The 23,546-nt window shown below is 27.1% G+C and overlaps 2 protein-coding genes across 2 annotated transcripts in view; both read right to left on the bottom strand.

The window, feature by feature from the left end:
- LOC107161923 (lysosome-associated membrane glycoprotein 5) overlaps positions 1–8,884 on the bottom strand; it is a 39,525-nt gene extending 30,641 nt beyond the window's left edge. The window contains exons 1-2 of the mRNA XM_015508544.2: positions 8,234–8,884; positions 1,818–1,921 (exon numbers count right to left, since the gene is read on the bottom strand). Coding sequence (XP_015364030.1) covers positions 1,818–1,921; positions 8,234–8,285 — 156 coding nt within the window. The 5' untranslated portion in view covers positions 8,286–8,884. The remainder of the gene's footprint in view (positions 1–1,817; positions 1,922–8,233) is intronic.
- A 7,821-nt stretch (positions 8,885–16,705) lies between these two features.
- LOC149062386 (death-associated inhibitor of apoptosis 2-like) lies at positions 16,706–17,488 on the bottom strand. Its single transcript, XM_089221797.1, has 2 exons — positions 17,055–17,488; positions 16,706–16,897 (listed from the first exon to the last, which is right to left on the bottom strand). The coding sequence occupies exons 1-2, from the start codon at positions 17,442–17,444 to the stop codon at positions 16,706–16,708; spliced, it is 582 nt and encodes a 193-aa protein (XP_089077923.1). The 5' UTR covers positions 17,445–17,488.
- Between the last annotated feature and the right edge of the window lie 6,058 nt (positions 17,489–23,546).

The following is a 23,546-nucleotide window of genomic DNA, read 5'->3' as shown; positions in this document are numbered from 1 at the left end:
AAATTAGATTCGACAATTTTAGATCTATAAATGTTAATAAGTACATCTAATTAGCTATAGTTAGATAAATGTGGAGAATATCGCGATTTTGGTGCGTATAATTACAAATGGACATTAGAATTCGGAAAACATGGCAGGCATGTTATAATATCATACATCACAATATTTAATAAATCCCAATACAACTGCCTCGAAATAGAAAAATGCAAATCAGTTAATAAATCAATTTATTTTACATTTTTACAACAGTGAATGTGAAAAAATATTTAAAAAGCTTATCAAGTTAAATGTACAAATGTACAGGCAAAAATAATGTTCAATACATTTCATAGCACTAATAGGTTCGCTAATTTAATTATTTTTTTTATTTAGTTGAATGATACCAACTCTAATAAAAGTGTGTATTAAAAAAATAATGGCTGTAGGTATTTATTTTATATTTAAGGTTTTACAAAGTGTAGGAAATTGAAAAGTACATCAAAGTTTAATACAAAAACTTCTATGGATCAACTTTATTTTTGACATTTCATTAATTAAAATTTTTGTGTCTAGTAAACAATGAATATAAAACAACAAAAATGCCTGACACTTATAAGTCCTGTGGATTAAAACACTAAGGTTGTTATTTTTTGTTATTTATTATCAATGCTTTTCATCCTTTTTTTTTATTGTATAATATACATATTTCATATAAAAACATTTGTTAAATGTACTTGTTTGCTTTTTGTGTGCATAGGAAGTGATCATTAGTATGATGTGATGTGTGGCTGTAATGTAAAAAATATAGCAGAGATACGTGTCACTAATCTGTATTTGATTAATAATATTTTTCAATAAATTAGTATATAATAGTTTCTGTGCATCAAACTAAAAAAATAAAAATAGTAATGCAATAAGAAATCGGAAAACTTATAAATTTTTGTTAACGTTTTATTGATACTTTTTTAACTCTTTAACTTTTTTTTTTATTTTCATCCAGAGGTGAGAATTACTTTATTTTCTTTAAAATCGTAAATGATAAATCCAAAAATTGTTAGGGTGTTTTCTTATGTGGATTATGAAACGTGATTTCGTGTTGTAAAATAAATAAATCAATTATGAGAAATGTAATATTTATGTAATTTTTTGCACACTGAGCATTTTTATCTTTACTTGTTTACTTGATAAATGAGTTAACTCATTTCTAATCAAAGAATATAAATTATAAATTATATACAACTGTAAGCTTTTATTATACTTTAACGAAAAAAATTTTTTACTAATGTGATAATTTTAAACACACTTTAATATTTTAATAAATCAAGGTTAGGTTAATAACCTCGCCAAAATCGTATTATATTGAAAACCAAACCCTTCATTTAATTAATTTAAAAACGGAATTTTACTTTTACCAATACTTCTACTCTCATGTAAAATTTTTTTTATAAGATTAATATTGCAGTTTCTTATTTGAAACGAGGTCGTGTATTAAGTGACAGCATTAAGTACATTGTTTAATTATTAAGTTTTTCGTTAGGTAGTTTTAAGCAATATTGGTATGCTATGGTATGATATGGTATGATATGAGATAGACCAGCCACAATTTATTAAGGCCTATTGACAATATTAATTTAATATGATAATTTTTTAAGAATCGAAACCAAATCAATTTTTTCTTGTACACCTAAATATATAACCATAATAGGAAACAAAGTTTTCGTTTTTTTTTTATGAACTGAGCTAGAACCAAAACCATAAAAATCATCAGAGATCCAATTTCTATGTTACGACGCACCACAATAAAACACATACATTTATAAGAAAAACTAATTACTTACCACTTTTTGAAATGTTGTAATAGGGGAGCGTTTTGTGTAATTTTGTTCATTAATTTGTAGGGCATCTATCGGAGAGACAAGAATATGATCAAATACCATGATTGCTAAAACAAAATAAATAAACATTTTCAATCATTTTTATAATATTATACTTTTTCATAAATGCTCAATTATTAAATCTTTTATTACTAGCAATAAAAATACGAAATTTTTACATAAATTTATATTAAAATACATTTTTTAAAATGTTTTTTAGGTAACTTGGGTAGATTTGTGACATATTAGGTAATTAAATTTTAGGTTAAAAACCTTAAACAATGAATGCATCGTAGTAATTTAACTATGAATAATTTAATAATTTGAAGACAAAAATATCATTTAGGTACTCTTCAAATATATTATGCAATAAAAAAGATTTTTAAAAGTAAATTATGCAGCAGATGTTTAGATAAACATGACCTACATTTTTAAAATATATAATACCTTAGAATATAACATAAACTAATATAAAACATTTTACATAGACCCACATAATTCCTTTTAGAACGCTAAATATCGATTAGTATTACAATTTCATTTTAGATAACTTACAAATACTATTTTTGGGTATACTTTATAAAACCTCATTTAATTTTGCGTTGAATACTAAACTGTTTCGACAAAAAAAAAAAAAATAATAATCTTATGCTTAAGATTTAGATTAGTGAATAAATAAATTTGAGGTAGCCCATAATGTAAAGAATATACTTATGTGAAGCAAATATTTTTTCAAAACTAATATTGACCTCACACTTCTAATTATATCTAATTAAAAATATAAATAATTTATAAGTATTAAAAGTGTTTCCCAGTAATGTATGGTTAATACATGCTTTATTATCTTTCTAAAAACAGTTATAGCATAGTATTTGTATTAATGTATTTATACATCGAAACTTTTAGATGAAATGACATATCAATGAAGTATTCAAGACACATTTATAGCTTTAGTTTTTTAAATTTAAATCTAGGTAAAGAATACAATTCAAATGTTTCAAAAATAAAAAAAGTATGAAATAAATTAACAATAAAATAATTTAACCTTAGTTCTCATGAGATTTACAAATCAAACTGTGTCTGATAATACAATTGTAATTGATTCAATCATTCATAGCTTATAAGAAATGCAATAGGTAGATAACACAACAATACAAAACCAAATCTAACTAAGTATATTAGTTTAAAAATGTATTAAATGCACAAGAACCTAACTAAATCCAATTATATCTGTAATAGATTTAATAATATATTGGGTATATGTTGAATTTTTTTTTTTTGTGTTAACTTCTGATAATCACACTGATGACATTTAATTTCCAAAAAGGTTTTGAGTGCTATTCATATTATTAAAAATTCTGTTAGAGTGTAAATAAAATAAAAAAACATGAAAAATAAATACATTTAACTATATATAAAAATCGAATGTTTTTATTATTTTAAACATAACCATTTTTTTTTTTTTTTTTTATTTGACAAATTTATTATTGAACATAAATATTATAAATGCTAAATGTTCATTTGTGATGTAAAGAGTACATTAAAAGCTTTAAACTATTTTATATAATGTTTTCCTATCTAATAAAATATAATTGCCTACCTACTTTAAATTTGAATTTAAATTTTAATATTATGTGTGTGAATTAGTGCATATAATATTAAAAAAAAGTTCTTTATATATTCTGGTTTAGATTTTTGAATTATGTTCAAACCATTTACAGAGTTAATAAAATGTTTTTTTTATTCTTAACACATCACTGTTTTCTTACATTTTTTGTCTATCGTAAAAATAATTCATTGCAATTTAGAATTGTTTTTTGTTGATAAAAGTTCAAAATTGTAAAAAAACAAATAAAAATATCTTACATTGACTAGAAAAATATAGGAAAAGATTCAATCAAATAACAAAGAATGTTCTAAAATATTGAGAATAAACTATTAAGACATATGAATAGATGCATTAAAGCTGGTGTTTAGTGGTATATTTTGTATTTCGTTTTTGGGAAAAATATTAAACATTTTAATTCATAAAAATTGTTCATTTGAAGAACAAGTAAAGATTTTTTTTTAAAATATTTATTGAATGAGGTCATTCAAATACCTTAAAATAAAGTAGATCATTCATTTTAAGCCGACTATATTTTATTGTAAAAATCATAGATAATCAATGAAAATTGACGTTATGATACAATAAATAGCCAAAGATAATTATATTGTTTATATGAACTCGAGTACAAGTAAATGGAAACACATTCAAATTAATAAACTTAATTGAACGAATGCATAATGAAAATGTGTCTATTGCTTTATATAATTGTAAATAATAAAATAAAAATCCAATTATGGGATGTGTATTCAGGAAGTAAATTAAATCGAGTACTTACCAAATATTTTTAAGTTATGAAAAAGGAATTTATCATGCGATTACAACATGATACACTAAAATTAAGCAAAATTGCTAGTATAATACGATGTATGATATAGATTTTAGTCTAATTAGAGAATTTTAGACACAGACATTGTAAAGGGATTTGCATGGTTAACATTATTTATTCATGGACGTTAATAATGTATCAATAAATTAAAGCTAATTTATGATTTAGTCCTTATATTGTTTGGATTATTTCACCTGTTTCGTCAATGAAATAATAAATCAGTTGTGAAACTCATGACTAGAAAATCAAAATGTATAATTTCGGTTTAAATTGGTTGTTTCATCAATTGCATGCATGTGTAAGATAAAATGACCGAACCGTCTATTTTTTATTTATTATTAAAACTACTAAAGAATATAATATATTGAACATAATATAACCTTGTTTTAGTTTGAATTATTTTAACTAACCTATAATATACCTAAAATATAAAATTATAAAATATAAAAAGTGTATTTAAAAAAATATTGACTAAGTATCAATATACGTAATATGAAATTCTGTTTGAAGTAGTTTAATGAAGTATGATCATTGCACATTGCTCACTAGATATTTATAAAACATATACAAATAAAATAATAACTATTGATTAGTGTAGTTTTAAAGAGCCTGCTTTTGACAGAAAATTAACTGCATTTTTTTAATGAATATACTTCAATTGATCAACAGTATGCAAATGAGAACAATTTAATTATAATATGAATAAAAAATGTTTTTAATATTTGAAACTAGAAAATTTGTGCAAATAGTTAACTTTAATTGTTTCATCTTCTCTAAATTATTATACAGATTTTCTTTCATTCACAAAAAAAAAAAAAAAAAAACAGTATATATTTAGAATCAATAAGAGGGTTTGAACTACATAAAATTGTATATTATTATGGTTAAAACAATAATTTATAAGTCTGATATGTTAGATTTGTTTACGGAATTTCAAATATAAAATCAATTTTATAACATATCATCCAATAATAAATACTATAAAAGAATCATAAATTTTGAAGATCGGAATTTGAAATACGTTACAGCATTTTTTTTGTTATAAAAAAATGTTTGTATAACTCAAGGAAAACAAAATTTTATTAAAATGTACGTCTGTGTATGTAAATTAATGATATTCATATTATAGACTATAGTTTATGAAATCGCATATCAATAAACATCCTATTTTGAAATAACACTTTATTTTTACATAACATATTATTATAATAAATTGTAAAAATCCATTTAAAATAATATAGGTAGAAAGGAACCATAATTTAGTTGATTTAAAATTACCCTGTAATATTTGATTTCTGTGTCTGCCATTTAAACGTAATATTGTTAAATTTGTATGAACACCAATAAAATATGGTTATTCTTAATTATAAAATCTTAGTTTCAAACATTTTAAACAAACATTTTTGTACTCTGTAATATTATCTTTTACTAAAATATAACACATTATGTATCCATCTACTTTTTAATAGAAAATAATACACTTTGAATAGAAATGGATGCTGTAAAAAAAAAAAATAACGTTCTGAAAATAAACCTCCTACAATTTTATTATAAAAACGATTAAGTATACGTCACGTTTTCAAGTTTATTTTTTGAATTATATATAATTTTAAAACATAAATACATAAAGTACTGAGACCGTGGTCGACCCGTTTAATATTGGGTTTTCAGTTGGTTCAATATATTTTTATTATTAAACGTTGTATCCAATAATAAAACTTTGAATTTAAAAATCGATTTTCAGCAAAGCACGTCTCAGTTAACAATTTTTAAATATTAAAATAAAACAAATATAACCACTATGAGTATTTTTAGTTTTTTTCGATTGATTATGCATTTTAATAATATTAATTGTAAATTAAATGAACAAAATGCGTGTCCAAATGTTGTAAGCATATTATTTGCTTTGTCTTAAAAGTTTAAATATAATAATTTGTCAATAATAGAAATTACTGATCTACTCATCCACTCATAATTAACCCCGTCTTAATGTTAAATTTTGATACGAGTGGTATTTTACTAAAAAAACGTGTAACATATCGAAATATATTAAAACACGATTATTCATTTTAAGTATGTCAAAGTATGTATTTATAAAAATACATCCATATAGTACAATTTACAAATTCAAACACATAATTAACTTCTCCTCCACTTAACTCAAACATATTTTTATATTAATATGATTTCAATGTAGATACAGAATAATAGTTTAATAAACTCACTGCCTTTTCAAAAAAATCAAAAAAAGAAATAAAAATATCTAACTGATACTTTTGTATGTTTATACTCGTAGTATAAACATGATAGCGTTTAATATTTTGCTAAGTTTTGATTTTAATCGAAGCGAGTTAGCTATGATTCTACTCTACAATGGTGGTTATGTTTATCAGAAGTCAACTATATGAATTTTGAGTGCAATTAAAAAAAAACTGTATGCATTATATTTATCGTATAACATATACTTTTTTGTGGTTATGTTGGTATTTAGTTGTTGTTTTAGAAAATATTTTAATTTTAATTTATAAAATAAAAAAGTAATAAGTAAAACTAATCTTATTTTAATAAATTACAAGTACTTTTAGTACCTACTTATATACTAAATTCTAAGTTACATACATCTTATATTTTAGTAGATATAATATTTATGTAGATAATTCTTTATGAAGTTACATTATTTAGTTGTATAATATACCTAATACAAGTTTATAGTATTTGAATATTTAACTCGAATATTATGCTATTCCCCAGATTTAATAAATCCATACGTGTTTTGCTCCTATAAAAATAATTATGGGAGTTACGCCCATGGACTACATCATATCCTGTTTAAATATTAGATTATTACAAATTACAAACTAATTAGGTAAGTTTATTACATTATATGTTATAATTTAGTTTTATAAATGTCCATATAGGTAACCAATAGTAATTGTTAATAACAAAGTAAACAAGTAATCTACACGTTTAATGTTAATGTATTCATTTTCCACCTTAATCAATATACAGGTAATATTAACTAAGATAATATTGTAAAATTATTATTCCGCGGAAAAAGTAAATTCTACAGAACAAAATAATAATCTATGTACAATTTAAAATTTAAAATTAAATAAAATAAGTTGCTGACAGATATTTTACTTGAGTACGTTGGTCAAGTACTATACTTAAAAACAATATGAAGAGGATTTTTCTGTTCATGTATTTCATAACATGATCTACGGACATACGTAGACAACATACATAATATGTAATAACAAAATACACCATTATATACTCACGGAAAATTGAGTTGACAGTTCTTGTAAAATGGATAAAAAAAAGACAATATTATTATAATTATTGATCACCGTAAAAATACTAATTAAAATTATGTATCTACATCAACTATTATGCAGTGAAAATGTTAACGAAGCTTTGAACCGTCTAGATCCAAAATTCATCGTAACGTGTTGTATAAATTTGGGAGGTACTTGAGTATTCAGTTTATGGCATTAAGGATAGAAATAAATAAGAAGATTGCCATCATAAGATGAAACGAATCAGCCAAGAAGTTCAACATTTTCAGTTATAAAAATGTTCGTCGGTCGTGTCAAAGTTGAGTGTGATAATATGGTACCAAGTAGCGTACTTCAGGAGGGAGATGGGAAATCGTGGACAATTTTATAAAAAATTAAAATTCCACGAGACGTGCGAGTAAAAACGACCATCAATACAACTATGCAGTGGTATTACTGCTATCGCGGTATCTACATAATACTATGTATATATTAACAATATGTACCATTGGTTGTAAAAATAACTACAAAATATAATACTATTTACGGTTGTTCGTGGCAATACGTAAGATAATGATAATAATATTAGGTATTAACATAATTAATATTATTGTAATAGACATGAACCCGAAAGAGGGCAGCAAGACACGCGGAATGATTTTTTTACCTGCTGTAAACAAAATGCATCTAAACGTGGCAGACCAGTGGACGACGGACATTGTGCGGCCGCGTGTCTTCCGGCGGGGTTAACTTTCGACGATGATAGACGGTCGCGGCGGCGGTGATGGTACCGGTGCAAACTGCGTCGGTCGACTGAGTCGGATATCGCGCGACGGCCGTCGACCGCTTATGTGTAACGTGCGTGTGCGAGTGGCGTGTGGTGCTCGGCGTCAGGTGCGTGTGTGGGTGTATGCGTGTGCTTGTGCGTGTGCGTGTGTTTGTGTATGCGCGTTTATGCGCGTTTATGCGCGCGCACGGATGTACGTGTGTAAGTTCATGTACCGTCCGCACGAATCTGTCGTCGATCGAACGACGATTGCGGCAACGGCGGTGCTGGAGTTGGTCCGCGTCACCGTCGTTTTCGTTGACGGAGACGACCTCGGCAGTGGTGACGATGATGGCAGTATAAATGCTGTTATTACGGTTATAAAATATAACGATGTGATTTACGATGTTTTATGATTATATTATTATTATTATTATAGTAATAATATTGTTATCTTTAAAATTATTATTGTTGAGCAAACGGTTTTGGGGGAGGATTGTGGTGGAAATGAGCTAAATTAGAATCGTTATCCAAATTGCGCGGGGGGGACAACGACAGACGATGGTGTCTGTGCGCGTGGATGAAACTGCGCGTGCGGTGGTACAACAACGAGTAGAAGACCGCCTGACCGACCTAACCGATGGCGGTGGCGGCGGCAGCGGCGTGTGCAATGCGTACGGCGCACCGAGTAGGGATGGGCGAAAAATTAGGAGGAAAAAATTCCAACTCTTTGTGTTTCGATGCGGGTAACACCCATGAGTGACCCTATATTTTAAAACATCCGTCTATTTTGAAATTCATAGTTGAAAGCACATTTCTTCTTTACTTTTTATTAAAATGCGTTTGTTATGTTTTCTATATTTCTCTCACTTCTTTCTCACCCCTCCCTCCCACTCTCTCTCACACGCTCTCTCTTTCTCTCCTTCAATCCAAAGATGGCGATTATTTGTATATAGTCACAACCATGTTCAAATAACAGTTATTTATAATATAAAAATATATAAGTGCATAACATATCGCCCTAAACCTAGTGCGAGCGGCACTCCGGCGGTAATGCGTCACAACGTGAATGCAGTTGTACGCAGTCCCCGTAAATTGCACGTTATTATAATGTGTACACTCGCGCGCGGCGCCAAATCAATATTATAACGTGTGCCGACCCGACCTCGCCTTCACCGAAAGCTTCGAACCAAGGCGATGGCAGCGAGGGTAGTAAGTGCGGCGAGGGTGGCTAGGGCGGCGAGGGCGGCAACGGTGGCCACGGCGCGCGCGTATCACAAACGACTACTGTGTAGTAGTTTGCCTCAGTATACGATCAAGTCCCTTAACCCCATCCACCCACTGCTAACCATCACCCCACTTCCACGGTCGCCGCTTCGCACCACCGCACCATTCGACGCCAACATCCACCCACGCTGTCACAGGCGGTGGCGATGACGCACCGGGTAAGTCACAAGCACCCACATGACTTATACATATAAATCATATTATTATAATATTTGGACAAATAACGTGTATTTATTTGCATGCGGTTTATGTGCATGACTGCGTGTGTGTATATGTGTGTGCACTTCGTGGGTGTACAATGACGATGACGACAATGCTGGAGGCGCTCGTGTCGGCAAACTTTTTCATTTTTATTTTTTCATCTTACCCTCCTCCATTCATCCGTTTCCGACACTTAATTCATTTTGCTTTTCCACTTAGAGAAAACAAACGGGTTTGCACGTGATCACGTTTGCCCAAAACACCAGAGCCGGCTGTAGGGTTAGTTCGTTTTGGGTTGGGTTAGGATAGTTAATCAGATTTTGTTATAAATCTATAAACTTTTATTATCTAACTATATTATAATAATAAGTATATATTATGTTTAGTTAACAATGTATTCTAAAAATTTAAAACTTTGAGATCTGTCCATGATAGTTTTAACTATTCAAAGTCACTCACAGTATACGTTAACATAAAAATAAATTTCATAATCGATGTATAATAAACATTACATTTTTAAATGACCATTATCCAGTATGGGTGTAGGGTGATAGGCTATATAAGAAAATTAATTTATTAAAATATACATATAACTGAAACGTGATCATGATGTATAAACTAGATATCAATTTAGCTACTTTGAACTTGGGTTTAGAGTTATATATTTTTCAATTTTGTAAAAGCAAATGAAGATTATGTTTATATATATTTAAACAATAAATAGCGGGTAAGGAGATGTAGCTCTGTTGTACAGTAGGTTACAAGTGGGTTAGTTTAATGGGTAGTATTAAATTTGAATTCAATGATATAATATCATTGTATACGAAAAATGATTCTGAGTGGAGATGATTAGGTTTGTCTGTCTATGATATGTTACATTATATTAATTATATTTTTATTAATGAATTATTTCAAAAAAATATAATAAAATGTAGATACCTATAAAATGAATTTCAAATTAATCAAATCAGATTTTTATGTACCCAACTCACTCAGTCATTTATAGTAGGGACATAAAATTTATTATAAAGTATTTACATAAGTTTTTAACATGAGATAAGCTACACATATCTACATTCTACATTACGACGATTCGACGAAGACATCACACAGCGCCCATATATATATATATATATATATATATATCACATATCGAAAATATAGTGGACTACCTACTCAACTACGATAATTTCAAATTTCACTTGTGATATTAAAATAATCAAAAAACAATATTATAACATCTTTTTTTTACATATAATATATTTATGGGAGTTTATTTAAAACTGATGCCAAACATAAACCTAATCTAACCTTTGATAGGTATTATATTATTCTTATTAATTAATTATTAATTATTTCTATCGGCCACAAGCCAAGTAATTTGAGAGGTTTGTACAACCATTGTACAATGTTCATCACAGCTACTGTTTATTTGTAAACCATTTACAGGAGTCAACCAGTTAACAACATATTTTGTACCTATAGTTTACTTATTTTATTTCTGTAATAACAGGGAATTAAAAAATTTGTATTCAATTCTAAATTGCGTAAACAATAATAAAAAAAAATTTAAAAAAAAAAAAACGAAATGGTATAACTATTAAATTGATCAATTAAGAGCTGAAATATTATGAAAATCATACCCGGTATATAAATGCTAGTTTAAATATTTGATACAAATGTCAAATGATGTAAACTTTTATTTGTTTTAGAATTAAACAAAAATAACAAAATCGATTTTGAATAAAAAATGGTGATATGTATATCTACTTGGTTTTAATAACATTATTTTGATCAATACTTAGATTTTATCTCATTAAAATGACAATTGTGAGTTAAGATTAATGTGTTTTTACAGCTTCAAAAAAAAAAAAAAAAAAAAAAAAACTACAAATACAATTAATACAAATTATACTAAAAATATATACAAATAAATTCAAAATTTCGTAATAATTGTAATATATTGATTTCAATTAAATATATTATTTTCTACTTATCCTTTGTAGATTATATACGCTTAACAATTGTTAAACTTATTAAGAAGTATATAAATTATATGAAACCTAATTATTATTTTTATTTACAAGTGGTTTGACATCTTTCATATTTCATAGTAACCTTTCACCCTGATAAATGCTAAATAAAACTGCAGTTAACATAACCTAAAGTTTAGAAGATCAAAAAGCTGGTAAATATTTCTTTTTTGATAAAACTTATAATTCTTCACATAATATCAACATAGTTGGATGGAGGATAACTTATTGTTCTATAATAATTTACAAAAATATAATAGTAGTATTTAATTTAATACTTATTAAATTTAGACAATTTTAGATTCTGAACGGGGCTTACAATGTGTGTGTGTTTTTTTTTGTGCCTGTCATCACGTTTTGGAGCGGTAAAAATGCTTCAAATTTCGAATTTAGTACCTCTGATTAGAAAGTAAATCTAGGCAGTACTTTAAAGGTCAAGAGCAAAAAATTCCCAATATTTTTCTTAATAATCGGGATAAACAAATAAAAAATTAAGGAAAAAACGAGAATTTTTACGCACAATCAATTTCCAACAAAATTGATTTTGGTTTTTGATGTAACCTTAAAACAAATGATCATAAATACATTAAATTTTCACCGAATGTTAATAAAGTATTATCTAACAACCATGTAATTTTCAAAAAATTTTGACTTAAGTTGAACTATTTATAGGCATATGCAATTTTCGATCATTATTAGTTATTTTTTTAAATTTATCATCGATAAAAAATTATTTGTTGGGGTAGAAAAGCTTGAAAATTTAATAGAATGTTCTAAACATATTTTTTCAATAGAAATTGAAAAATAAATAAATTCATAGTCACAATTTTTTTATATAAGTATTAAAAATTTGAATTTTGACAAAATACGCACAAATCACAAAAATTTGCAAATTATTTCGAGCTAGAAATTCATAAAAAAATTTCTTTTTAAATCTAAGATTTTAAAATTTAATTCAAGATTTCTTATAAGTTCGTCTACCTTTATCAAAAAAATTTCACTGGAAAATCAAATTACATTTTTATGAGCGTTTGAAATTTACAAACATTGGATATTCACTGAATTTCTCATTTAGTGATTTTTTTTATTTTGGTGTAACTCTAAAACAAACGACCACGGATACTTGAAATTTTCACTGAATGACTATATATTAATTTGCTATACACTTGACAGATAAACCATCTCTGATCAGCATCGTTTTTCGTTCTTCGTATACAATGATATAATATCAAAATTTAATTCCATCTATTGCAGTAACTCACTTGTAAACTACTGTACATGTACAGCAGAGCGACATTCACATTTTCGCTTTTTTTTTTATAAATTACACGATTAGAATAGATTAGTATAAATTGCTTGATTTTTAAATTATTGTAAACTGGTCCATATCTTTCAAACCTTTTATTATTTAAGACATCATCCTAAGAACACAAAGCTAAATACCTAAAAACTATTATCCAATTTGAACGTCAATTTAGACACATAAAACTTCTCAAACACTATAATATGCTATAAATAATAATTTAAAAAAAAATAAGGATGGTTCTAATTTTCAAAAACTCAATGTTTACAGGAGATGGTTAAATAATCTATACACAATTTAAGTGTTTGAAGTATTATAAGAATTTGGATATTTTATTCATTATTTTACCTTGTGCCTATATTATAACGATCATGGCATACGGAAAACTATAGGTAAGTTGTATGATGTGTGATTAATATAGTAATATACCTTGACAGCTGCAGCCTTGGCTCGTAATATTTTGCATTCTTGGAAAACGGATGCATCCCATTGGACCGGAAATGACACTGCTCGCAAATATAATACCATATTGACTATAAATTCTATATTATGTTTATTAAAAACTATTAATAATACGCATTTTCGGACGAGACGAGACGATGAGAAGATGTGAAAATATTTGATCAAGAATTGTATTTAAAATTAGATAATGTAATGAACGCATATAAAAATATTAACAGCCATCATGAATCAATGATAATTATAAGACTGACGATAAAAAATAATATTGTTTACCAGTTCACAAGTTTATCTAGGCACTGTATAAATGTATAATATAATTTGAGATACGACCACAAAAAAAAATATCGGACGAGGATAACCAATTTTATAGTATGGGTAATTTAAATATAACTAAGGTGTTTAAATGTGAGCAATTTTATTTTATAATGGCATCTATTATACCACGTGAGTGATACACTTGTTTCCTTTATTCTTCTATTATTATTTGTTATATTATTTATTGTCTGTAGATGAACATTAGGTAGGTACATATGGAATGGGTATGTATAATTATTATTGTATAATATATATATATATATATATATATATATATATATATATATATATAATATATATTATTATGTTAGGGTAAAGTTAATATTTGGATAAATTCAAAATTAGCTGGATAATGCAACATTAGCCAACTGTTAACATTACCTGTCATGAATATTGTTAAATATTGGTTAATGTTAACATTAACCAGATAATATGATATCATCCAAGAATTTTTGGATAATTTCCTAACCATAAAAATGTATAAAATCATTTTAAATTATTAACAATATTGAATATATTTAAAATACAATTAGAAATTACCATAAAATGTATACATTATTAATATTATAATACAAAATAAAATGTATTAACTAAATTAACATATATTAAGATATCTTAATATTTCTGGATATTTGAATTCTGTAGTTAATACAGATCCATCTGTTAATCTTTTAGATTTAAAACCAAAATACAGGTAGTTTGTGATATTTTAAGTGAGGAATAAAGCAAGGCGGAAACTTTGACTGAGTTTTTGAAGAGACTTGAATCATGTTTAGAACAAAATGTAAAAAATGACAATTCATAAGATAAATGTAGTAAATACATTTTATTTTTTATTGTAATATCAATATTAATATTATCAGTATCAATATTTTGTTATACATTTAATAGATGCAATTAACGAATTATCATACATTAAGAATGATATTTAATCATATTTCACTCTTATTTTATTATTTCCAGTGGTTATAAATGAAAGTTTCATTAAACACGAATTATGTATAAATCCAAATTTTGGCTTAGTCTAATTTAGTTAGCTTTGTGAATAGAAAAAAAAAACTTTTGATACGAAAAATGTTTAAAAAAAAAAATAATTTATCCGAATATTAAGAGAGAAAAAATAGTGTTTCCATTTAAAAAAAATATAAGTTCTTTTGCGCATGCGCACACCAAAAGTGTTTAAAATTAGAAATTTATCTGAAAATATGTATTTAGGTAACTCCTATCACCTCTCTAAAACCAAAACAAGCTCATCTGTTTTACCTTAAATTGTGATCACACTGTATATTGTTTACATTATCGGTAAGATAATTGACTTACTAGGTTATAGGTTATATTATATACTCAGGCAGTCCAACGCTTTATTATTGTATATAATGGTAACAACTCTATTTAATATATAACTTTTAACATTATCTAATATTGACTGGTTAAAGTTAACATTATCCGGATAACGTTGATATTTAATGTTTATAAACGAAAAATTACATATTAGCCAAAACGAATGGCTAATGCCGACTTTATCCAAATTTTAACATTAACCGTAACATATATATATAGACAATAACGTCTTTTTTTTCTAGGTTTTACTGAAGTACAATATATGTTTGAATATATAATATGAATGAGTTCAAAACACTGTAATATTTATCTATATTGTATAATATGGTCAATATGGTCTATGCAGTATATAGTTACAATTTGGGGTTAGTGATTAATTATTGTACTTATTTTCTGTTTCTATATAGTTAATGTATTGTTAAATTTTACCAATTAATATATTACAATATCAAGACCACTTTCTATATTTTTGTACGTTAGGCACTTTGATGTTTTCTGTTGACAGTTATGTAACAGTTATGTGGTATATATTATGTTCAAAACTTCAAAAGTTTGATCGGCTTTCTAGATATTATACTTATTTCAATCGTTCAAAACTTCTTTGTATACTATATAGCTGACCCAGCAAACGTTGTTTGTCATATTCATTATAGTATGCACCAGTAACTTCGTTTGCGTAGAATTATATATTATATATATCATTAAATCATATTCAAAATAAGTAAACATTAAATTTATTGGGTTAGAGCTTCTCTGTAAACGATGTTTAATGTTGTTTTTATTTTGTGGCAGCAAAATAAATTGCTTATCTACAGATCCAATTCGTGATAGGTCCACATACTGTTGGCCATAAGTAGAGGTCGGATTTTTATGATTTTATATATTTGTTTCTAGTCTATGCAGTTAAATGGGAGTGAGAAATCTTTACGATTCATGAAACACAGAATTCATAGGAAAAAATTAATTTTGCATAAAAAAGCATATTTTATGGGATAGAGAATATTTGAGAATATTTTTGTAATATCGGCATATAATGAATATATTTCACGTATATCAGCACTTTGATAGGTATAATGTTCACTAAATAATTCTGTTTATGCGATAGTATGTAGGTCATTTCGTTAACTAAAATAAATTTAAACTGAATTTTTTTTAATATTAAAATAATATTTTGCATATTTAAGGACATAAAACATCATATATCTGGTATTTTAAAAGAATATTAAGAGAATATATTGACTAATTTATGCGACATAAAAACATCATAATATTTTAAGGATTTTAAGAGAATATAAATCCGACCTTTAGCTATAAGTAAAACATTTCTTTCGTAGGTCGATCCCTACTAATTCGAAACTTTGACCTTGGGACTTGTTAATAGTCGACGTGAAAGATATTTTCATTTATTGTTATTATTTATTATCATTTATTTCATAATTGTAGCCGTTTAAACGGGATTGGAAAATTAGTTGGGATTATCGGTATCCTCGAAATATGAGCTAGCTGACCAGCTACTGGGCCGGTGATAATGGTTGCTACAATTAAATTGTCCTTTAATTCTTTAATAAGCAGTCTTGTTCCATTGCACATACTCGTAGGACTTAATACTTTATACTTACTTACCTGAAACATGAAATTAACTTATTAAATTAACTTAACGCACTAATCCACTGAACTATACGTCCACGAGATATTAGATTAAAAACTAACACATATAAGTTGTTTCTAATATTTTTTTTATTTATTACAACATATAATGAAAGAACATGATTTAGCAAACGGTGTCGTAGGACCTAGTTTCACAATTACAAATATATTCATTGTTACAATATTTACTTAACACTTTTTGAACAAACTGATTTCCCTTCATTAATAATACATATATACACTTTGGATTATATCTGAAATGTTCAATCCAAACGTCATCTTCTCGTTTCCAATTATGAAGAATAAGTCCACAGCAAAAGCATTCGACGATATCTTCTACTCCTGTATATTTTAACCCACATTCAGCTAGAGCATATTTATTTTGAAAACAATTTAAAGGAAAATGTTCGAAAGATCTTAATCTTGAATAAATTGAAGTATATCCTGGATGGGTTGGAACTGAATTATTTCGTATACGATGAACTAATGATTGAAAATCGCTTGTAAGTTTTGGTAAATTCATTTCTTTAATTAATTTAAATAATAACTTGAAAAAACACAACTCGAATACACGACGGATCAGCAGTAACTAAATGTAAAATTATTAACTTGCAACTAAATAGTAGAAATTAAATATATAAATTTTTAAAAACTAGAACAGTGTAACCAACATGATTAAAAACATAAAAACAATCTCCCTGTAATTTTTATAAAAATTAGCGATATTTGATTGAAAAAATTAAAAAAAAACGGAAAAAATAGTTGATACGGTAAATATTTTTGTGTAAGCGGCAAATAGGTGGACAATCTTGTGTAATCACCGTATTGTGTTACGCGGTAAATCAGTGTGCTCCAAGCGGGAATTTTCCCCTTGAAAAAATTTTACCGTGGAAAAGCTGGCTGTGAACATACAAATATATACTACTGTGCTCCATGGCTCATGGTATATTTATCCCACATAATCAATGAGGCGTCTTGTAGTAATTTACCAAGAGGTCCATTTTCGCGGATAAAACATGTATATTGTTGCTCAAGATTTACAGATAATGCAAGTTTAAAAGTAGAATTCGCAGTTTTCCCATCATTTAAGAGTGTTGCAGCAGTTCCTGACGAAACAAATGCTATTGATATCTTCCCTGATTGTCTAATCTTCGCAAGTATTAAATTTGCAAGGAACGTCATTCTAGTGCCACCTAGGGCATTCAAAAAGAAAATTTTTCCCTAGTTAGTATCCACGCTATCGAATATAGTCTCAAAAGCATGTTTTTGATCTGAGAATAATTTTGTCAGGTTTTCATTGACAAAAAAGGTCAAATCATTTGTATAATAATGATGTACCGTTGTATATTATGTCATATTGTTTTCTGTAAAAACTGGGGAAGTTAATCCAAAACGACCTAGGCTTTTATTATTTAATTGCAATAATTTATTTATTTTCGATTTGAAACTTCGTTATAAATGTCCACATTATATGGTAAGGTAGGGTGACCATATGTACTGTTTTTTACAAGATTGTCCTTTATTTCATCGTTGTGTCCTGTTTTACTGACAAACTTCATTCAGGACGATTTTTGTCCCGTTTTTTTGATCAAACAAAATTAATGAATTTGAAAACGAAACTTACGAAAGTAATGAATAATGATTATATTTGTAATCTTGCGATTGTTTGAATTTATCAGTATGGGGTATATCTACGAGTTATAGGAGCTTATCGGAGTTATCAGATTGACCGTTATCGGACTATATGGTTTCGATTCTATCTATTTATATCACTGAAAATACGTTTTATGAATACGGTTATCGTTATTATAGCGAATAGCTATTACTATTAGTTTGGTACCAACAATCGTTGAGTGTTGTCGACTTGTTGATAATCGTTAATATATATATATTAAGTATTAATAAAAAAAAATTAAATTATTATTAATTTTGTCCTGCATTTTTTTTTAAAATATGGTCACCCTATGGTAAGGTGAAGTCTTGATTTTTTGTTGTCTGATTCTATGTCTGAAATTTTCACAAAGATCGTCTTTGAAATTGTTCCATGATTTTAATGGTTCCGATGGCTGACAAAATAAAAGTACGACAACAAACAGCTCTTTCAGTTGTAAATGGACAATGCGAAAGTGATGCTTCTCTCAAAGTATTTTCCCAATGGTCATTGTTTTCTAACAAACCTATTGCATGGCAAGCTGCTTGATGGGCCTCTTTGAGAACTCTGCTAACGGTTTTTAAGTACTCGAATGAGGTTGGACCGCGTACGTGATGTAGCAACATCCTAAGATAACAACACTCTGACTGAGAAAGATGTACATCATAGACTCTACCTAAAGCGTCATATTTTTTTTTATATTTGGATGGCCAGGATTGTCCTCACCACACTTCTTTCTCGAGAATTTATTATTGGCCCATGTGTAGTAATGCGGTACTTCGTGGTATAGAATTGTTTTTGCAAATTCATCTTTGTATCAAACCTCAATGAAAGCCAGCAAAGTGGTTTTACGTGGGTTTTGAGCCACTTGTTCAGCCGTTTCTGCAGTAAAATACAACCTATGGCCGTTTTCTAAGTGGACGGCTAACTTTAAGACTGTAGATTTTAGAATTTTCCATTCATGATGTTGCTCATGAATGGAAAATTCACCGAAAAGCTTCAGATGTACTTATGTATCGGCCATTTACATAGTTTTCCACCTCATCGTTTGGGTTTTTGACGGTAAAAGTAGCTTGGTCAGATCCTTTATTGATATATTTACAAATGTATTTGAACACTTCGTACTTGACTATCTTGTACTATACGCGATTTTCTCTGATTTGCAAGACGATTTTCAGTAGCTTCGGAGCCTATTAAATACGAACAATCAAATCTTTTCTCTTTATAATATTAGTATAAATTGACTTAAGTACATGTAACCTTGAATATTTGCTTACAAATAATTCATCTGCTGTTAAAAAAAACCTCGAGTAGTGTTATTTTGCTGATAATAGTTGTGTGGTTTTAGCAGTTATAATATATTAGCTGATCACGAGAGAATAATGTTTGAACTTACTGTCCAGTTCCACATAGGTCCACCCGGACACCACCGCATGATCAATTTAGAAATTAGCACCCCTCTCCCAATTTTTTTAAATAATTTTAATGTATATTTATTATTCACTATTTTTTGGGTGTGTATAATTATATTATACAAATTATATATATTTTGTAATTATTATGCTATTTTAACTTTATAATAATATCATAATATTGTTAAAGATAAAAGAAACTAACTACCTACCTATTTGTGCATTTATACTAATAAAACTCCAGTTTTGGATATCACAAAACCCAAAATAATTATTTTCACTCGATAGGATGTACATTTTATTTTATACTTATTATATTTAATTGACCATACTCCTCACGGCTTACATAAATAACATATTTAGTTGATTTTATTAGAGCTCAGTCCAATACTTGTCAGTGAACTAAATTAAAAATTGTAATACTTTTTTTTAATGTTTTTATTTAATTTTTTATTTATTTTCCAGCAATTGCGTACGAGGGAGTTTTATCTCATTGAATCGCAATAGTTTAATTTAGGAAGAACGCTCTTAAATTAAACCGGGTATTTCCTATATTATTATTCACCTTTGGATTTTAAAAGCCTTATTAATTAATTAATTTACTTTTAAGATCAACACATTTTTAAAATGTGGTGATTTGACATTCAAATCATACACAATAACGTAGTGAGTAATGTGTAATGCACTTTATTAAAATTTGTTATATTTGCCGTGTATTAATTCGAAATAAATGAAAAATGATTTAAAAATATTATCAATTAACTGTAGTGGACAAGCACATGTGCTATGTATATAATGTATTTTAACCTTTCGGTAAATTAAGTGGATGTATGAAAATATAGTTGGCGCTCTATAAATATATTTTTCCCGCGCCCCTTAAAGGTTACCAGTATGGGCCTGTTACTGTATTTTGAAAGATTTGATAATAGATGTAATATGAATAATGTAAACTGGATAAATTAGGTTTTAGTCAAACATTTAATTTAATTAACAATTTATACAAGATATACAAGTCACCATTATGATTAAACTAATACAACATTGCATGTGGGAATAACAAAAATGCGTCCACTGAAAAAAGGTATATATGTACACATTCATTTAAGTTAATTAAACTCTTTAACGCTGAAGTTATTAAATATGAAATAGATCTATAATAATAGTAAAGAATTTTGGAATATTTACTTGAGCTTAGTAAATTTATGATAACATCTAAGACTTGTCGCGCATGAAATTTAATTAAATAAAAATGTAAAAAAATAGAAGTTTTGAATATTATTATTGTAGCTATTGAACATTCACAATACAGAAACGCAAAGTTAGTGTTGGTAATATACTAATATATTACTACATTTGCACTCTGAACTCAATGTTCAAAACTTCAGGATAGTTCATTGTCCTTTTGTGAATCATAAATCACTATTTTTTTCAATATGATAGGTTTCCTATTTGATTGATGGATTTAAATTCTATGGTCATTGTATTTATTATTATATTATGTTTATTGTATTCTGTAACTAATTTCAATAATATTCATTTTATTAAAAATAATTATAATATTAAATATAATAAAATATATAACAGTGATAATTCAATGTTTAATATCTTATTTTTTTTTGATTAGATACTTATACTAGGTATTGGTAATGGATAATGTTTATTTTTATCATTACATTTTTTTATGTTTTGATATATACTTGCCTAATCGATATACAGTTTTTAAAATACAATAATTAACTTCTATCACTTCTATGTTATTAAATAGTCATTAGAGTAGTTCAAATGCATAAATAAATAGGTATGAAAATATTAATGTAAACCATTGCTCCTGCGATAAAAAATTCAGGTTTTATTTGATGAAGAATTATTGAACTATTTTAGCAGATGGTAAATAAGCATGACAAATAGTTGACGGAAGACAAAGAACTTAAACATCAAATAACCAAACTAGAGCAGTAGATTGGTCAGATTTAAAGCAGTAGAACCACACTAGTTAAGTGAAGCATTTCAACGAAGCTGTAGATATGAATAAGATATGAATAGTGAAACTGAGCAGTCGAGCAGATGATCTTCAAGTGATGATTCAACCATATCGGCAAAGGGGGGTTGAGAATTACAATAGGTTCATTAAGTAAATAATTAAAATATATGAATAAAATACAAATATTTTTGGATTGATAATGCAAATGTGTATCTTAGTTTATTGCAAATAATACGTACAATAACATGAAAATTATGTTTAAATAATTGATGTGCTATGGATTTAATATACTTACTTATAAACATAGTAAGTAATAAAATCTTAAGAAACAAAAAAATAAAATATATTTCCATTTGTTATCAATAAATTATCATTACTATGACTGTATGTGTATACCTACTTAGGTATTTAATATCCCTAAATATAGAAATATATGTAGAAGTATTACAAGTTTCTGAATAATTGATACTTTTAAAAATTCAAAAATTCAAAAGTACAAAATTTGAAGTTTTTAAAACACTAATATTATCAATAATAAGTATCATGATAGAATCGGTCACACGAAACTGACACACGGACATCTTATGGCAAAGACAGATCCACCCCTTTGCCCAACATGCAATAAAAACTACTCCATCAAACATATCATCATCCACTGCCCAAACTTCAACGAAGCTAGAAAAGATTTCAACATCCCAGACAACCTGTACGAAGCAATTGGTCCATTTTCAAACTTTCATAGCATAATTTTATACTTTAAAAAAATAGAATTGTACAATAGCATATAATCATTTAATGTAGAAATTAACACATGTAAGCTAATAACCTATGTAGTTGATGCTTAACCAATAAAAAAAAAAAAAAAAAAAAAAAAAGTATCATGATAATAATTATGATGCTATATTTACCATAATATTGCAATGGGCTAATATGTTTATTATGTACATATTTAGATTGAAGTGAATTATGTACCTATGACGAATAATCACTAAAAATTAAACAGCCATGTTTAAATGATTGTATTTACATGAAAATCAATCAGGTAGGTACCTATTTATAGTTTGGTATAAAAAAAGTTGTAACAAATGTTTGTATAAACCTTGACTAATATTCAGTAATTTATACAGTTTAGAACCTTTTGAAATGTTTTCAACACCTGTCAAATTTTAATTCTACCTTAATCTCTATTTACATACAAATCCAAGACCTAGTTTTTACATTAATAATATAAGTATGATATAAATCTAAATGTGCAATAATAATTTTAGATTAATAAAAACGATTCGACATACATTCAAATCTTTCAACAACCCAATCCAAATTTAATTTCCGTTTTTAAATTTTCTGTTTGCCTGTTTAACACGTCGCACAGAAAGTTTTACCAAAGTAAGTTTTTCTGCACTTGTGTCTTGACTTTTGAGCTTGAGCAGTTCATCAGTTGACAATATTGTGCACTTGTGCTTGATAATTAATACTTAATACTGATTAAAAATTAGTGATTATTTTATTATCCATGGGTTTGGGACTTGAATTTGATAGTGATTATATGAGAAAGAGGTATAGACTATGATATTATGATTA

Source organism: Diuraphis noxia, unplaced genomic scaffold, assembly GCF_037042655.1.
Source record: "Diuraphis noxia isolate RWA-SAM2 unplaced genomic scaffold, SU_Dnox_SAM2 contig0001, whole genome shotgun sequence".
Classification (NCBI taxonomy): Eukaryota; Metazoa; Arthropoda; class Insecta; order Hemiptera; family Aphididae; genus Diuraphis; species Diuraphis noxia.
The sequence above is the reverse complement of the archived record's forward strand: the minus strand, read 5'-3'. Positions and strand labels throughout refer to the sequence as shown.